General features: G+C 40.6%; 1 protein-coding gene across 1 annotated transcript; it reads left to right on the forward strand.

Moving 5' to 3' along the window:
• Window positions 1-1,218: 1,218 nt before the first annotated feature.
• On the forward strand, window positions 1,219-2,454 carry LOC117290176 (E3 ubiquitin-protein ligase TRIM71-like). The gene has a single exon (XM_033771435.1). The coding sequence runs from the start codon at window positions 1,219-1,221 to the stop codon at window positions 2,452-2,454; it is 1,236 nt and encodes a 411-aa protein (XP_033627326.1).
• The last annotated feature ends 1,368 nt before the right edge of the window (window positions 2,455-3,822 follow it).

The following is a 3,822-nucleotide window of genomic DNA, read 5'->3' on the forward strand; positions in this document are numbered from 1 at the left end:
AGCACACTTGACTTGACTGTGACGTCATTGGATCTATAATTAGGACAGGGGATTTTTGTTTTTCAAGGATAGGCGAGCAATGTACCAATATTTCAAGTGCAGAAGGTATCAGTGTGTGTACGCATCATTGTGAACAGACCTACTCACACACCCAGGTACATATCCGTGCACAGAGTAGTTGTGGATGTTAAAACACCAGAAGTCACAACTTGTTGGGTAAACTGACGACGAGGGACTTCGAACGACATCAATATCGCATACAATAGTAAGTACATGTTTTATAGTCCCTGAAATGTAAGGGTGTGTGGCAAATTGTTATTTCTGTGATTGTTGTCAAATAGTGAACCGCAAGGGAATGTGACGTGGTAACATTTGAACCAATGTCGATGTTGGTGGTCATTCCATTTTGTCAATATGATCAGTGTTCTTGTGTGCCAGTCAGAAGCCAATGCCAGACATGCCAACTAGTACGTTTTTCCCGTATTTCGTACGGGTTTTTGTAAAAAAATACGGGTGTACGGGTTTTGCAAAAAAAAATACGGTTTGAGCATCGCCACCGCAAAAGTACAATTTTATCCCAGTTGGCCGTCGTGCCCTTTTTTTAACTCAAGTTCAATATTTTTTTATTGACACAAATAAGTTTTCGGCCGACTACTTACGGCCGATAATGATTATCCAGTGAACTCTATTTTTTCACGGGGGTATTCCTTATTCAACTTTCACCACACATCGAGCGAGCGCAACGGAGATTCCCTCGCATCCATCATTGCATGCTAAGCAAATTGTTGTGCTTAGCAGCTCTATGAAATTGGGCCCAGTCTTCTCACTTGGTGTATCTCAACATATGCATAAAATCACAAACCTGTACAAATTTGAGCTCAATTTAGTTGTCACACGAAGTTGTGTGATTTTACAAGGTTGATTTCCAGACCTCAAATTCTAAATCTGAGGTCTCGAAATCAAACTTGTGGAAAATTACTCGCTGCCCCTTTATTCCCTTATTATGTACCAGAAGAGGGCAGCAAGTTTTGAAGCCCGTGATAAAATCGTATTTGAAATGACGTGCACAACTGGTCATTTAGGACCTACGTCCTTAATGAGTAATAACGTGGTCCAGCAGACTGAACACATGAATGATGCAACTCTGACTCAATAATACGAGTACAGATCAAGTACTTAAAAAACAAATGTTTTTGTGCCAACAGGGAAAGCTAAGAGATGGCTGCCAGTAGCACAGTCCATTCAGTGCTTGATAAGATCAGTAAGGATCATCTAGAATGTCCAATATGCACCAATCGCTTCATCAATCCAACAATGCTAGACTGTCTACACAGCTTCTGCTGCACATGCCTCAAGGTGCTTCACCAAAAAGATCCTAACAGCTCCATCCTTCTGTGTCCTCTGTGCAGAAAGAAAACAACACTAGAAGACAACAAGGTTGACAGTCTACCTAAGGACTTTAAACTCAATGCCCTGGTGGATGAGTTTACTGTTCAGGAGCAACTCATGGAGGGTCATGGGTCACAGATCAAATGTCAAGTCTGTAAAAGAGATCATACAGCTATTTCAAGATGTTTTGACTGTGACAAATTTATTTGTCAAGAATGTCAACAAGTACATGAATATTTTGTGACATTGGAATCACATAAAATCTACTCACTTGCTCAACTGCAATCAGGTGTAGTAACCTACCGCAGTAAAATCAGGAAATACATTCCAAAGTGTGGCAAGCACAGTGATCAGACTCCGAACATCTACTGCAACACATGCCAGAAGTTAGAATGCACAACTTGTACCATTCTTGATCATGCAAACCAAACACCAGACTTCACCGGAATACCTGAGGCTTTAGACAAATGCAAACAGGAAGTTGCAGAGCTGGTTGCAAAAGCTGAGAAATGCAAGGCTGATATTGAAACTGCCATGGAACAAGCTAGTGAGTCTCGCAAGAAACTGGAATCTTCATATGCTGAAACCATACTGAAAATCTCCCAGAAGGCTGCCAAGGAGAGCGCAAGGATCACTGAAGAGGAAAAGCAGCTGAAGCAAGAGGCAGAGAGTGTTTACAAAGACAGAGTACAGACATTTGAAACTGCAGAGGCAACCAACACAAAAGAAGTGACCCAGGTAGAGCACAAGCTGGATGAAGTGAATCAGTTCATGACCCAAGCAAGCTCTCATGAGATTATGGATTTCAAGCTGAAACTTATAAACAATCTTGATGAACTAACTAAGATACAAGGCGAGATCGTGTCTGACAGGCTTTCCTTTCTTGAGTTCGAAGAAGGTGAAAGGTCAGTGGGAAGACTGGTGCTGGAAGATGAGCAACAAGCTAATACAAAACAGAAGTGGAAACTGCATGAAGGTTTCAGCAAATTTGGCCTCACAAACTTAAAAAATGCAAGGTCTGTTGCAGCTTTCTCCAACAATGAAATAGTAGTATTAGATACATGACACAAAGCGCTGTTTGTATTAAAACCTCAATTAGCAGCAAACAAATCACAGTCTACTCACTGCCCACAAAGATTAGAAGTCAAAGGTCTTACTAACCCAACAGCACTCACTGTAAACAATAATGATCACCTGTATGTGATTGATAATCTAGATGTCAAGGTCTTTAACAGGAAATATATGCCCCATCATCAGTTCAAACTGAGAAACTCTTTCGCATCATGCCTTGCAGTGGATGAAAACAATCTCATAGCAGTGGGTCATTCAGAAGGGCGGAAGATCTCACTCTACAACCCTGATGGATCACTCAGCAGAACATTCTCTACTCCAATAGATGTAGACTATTTGACTTTATACAAGGAGCGCATTATCTACAGCAGTAAATATGATAATCATTTACACTCGGTTGATTATCAGGGTGGAAAGGTGTTCCGAGTAGATATTGATCAGTCTGAATATTCCTATGGTGTGTGCTGTGATAGAAACGGTAGCATATTTGTTGTTCAAAGGCCTAGGAGCTGGTTTTGGTACGGTAGAATATGTCAGTACAGTCCTGACGGCAAGTACATTGGATGTGTCATTGATGGGGAGTGTGGTTATGCCCGGGACATCACGTTCACGCAATCTGGATTTCTTGTAGTGGCAGCAGAAACATCAGTAAACATCTTCCAAGTTGATTCTGAGTAAGGACAGTACCTCACTTAAAGGAGCACGTTGCCTTGGATCGGTCGAGTTGGTCTTTGAAAAGCGTTTGTAAGAAAATTGTAACCGTTTGCTACAACATGCATATGGTTAGAAAGATGATTTAAAAGTAGAACACAATGATCCACACAAATTTGCCTAGAAATTGAGTGGTTTTCCTTTTACTTTGCGTACTAACACGGTCGGCCATTTATGGGAGTCAAAAATTTGACTCCCATAAATGGCCGACCGTGTTAGTCGACGAGGTTTAAAGGAAAACCGTGCAATTTCGAGGCATGTTTGTGTGGATCATTGTATTCTACTTTTACAACATCTTTCTAATCATATGCATTTTATAACAAACGGTTACAAACGCTTTTCAAAGACCAACTCGACCGATCCAAGGCAACGTGTTCCTTTAATATGCTAAAGTGAACAATACAAACAAAACAATGAACATACCATACAATGCACATGACACTAGTTCATTTCATTGCAACGTTGGTGACCATGTGCTGGATCCTCCTTTTAAGGAGACTTTGTCACATTTTCATCAATTTATACCATAGTGAATGGGTCAAGTTATGTTGACATCATTTTGAGACAATATTTGTTGTGCTGGGCTGCAATTTGATACAGATACACTGTTTTCAAAACAGAACAAAGGAGAAGTATGTAAATGTTCATCAA

This window comes from Asterias rubens, chromosome 5 (assembly GCF_902459465.1).
Source record: "Asterias rubens chromosome 5, eAstRub1.3, whole genome shotgun sequence".
Classification (NCBI taxonomy): Eukaryota; Metazoa; Echinodermata; class Asteroidea; order Forcipulatida; family Asteriidae; genus Asterias; species Asterias rubens.

What these genes read in the sequence shown, in the direction of transcription:
- LOC117290176 (XM_033771435.1), top strand. Translation starts at nt 1,219, where the DNA reads ATGGCTGCCAGTAGCACAGTCCATTCAGTGCTTGATAAGATCAGTAAG.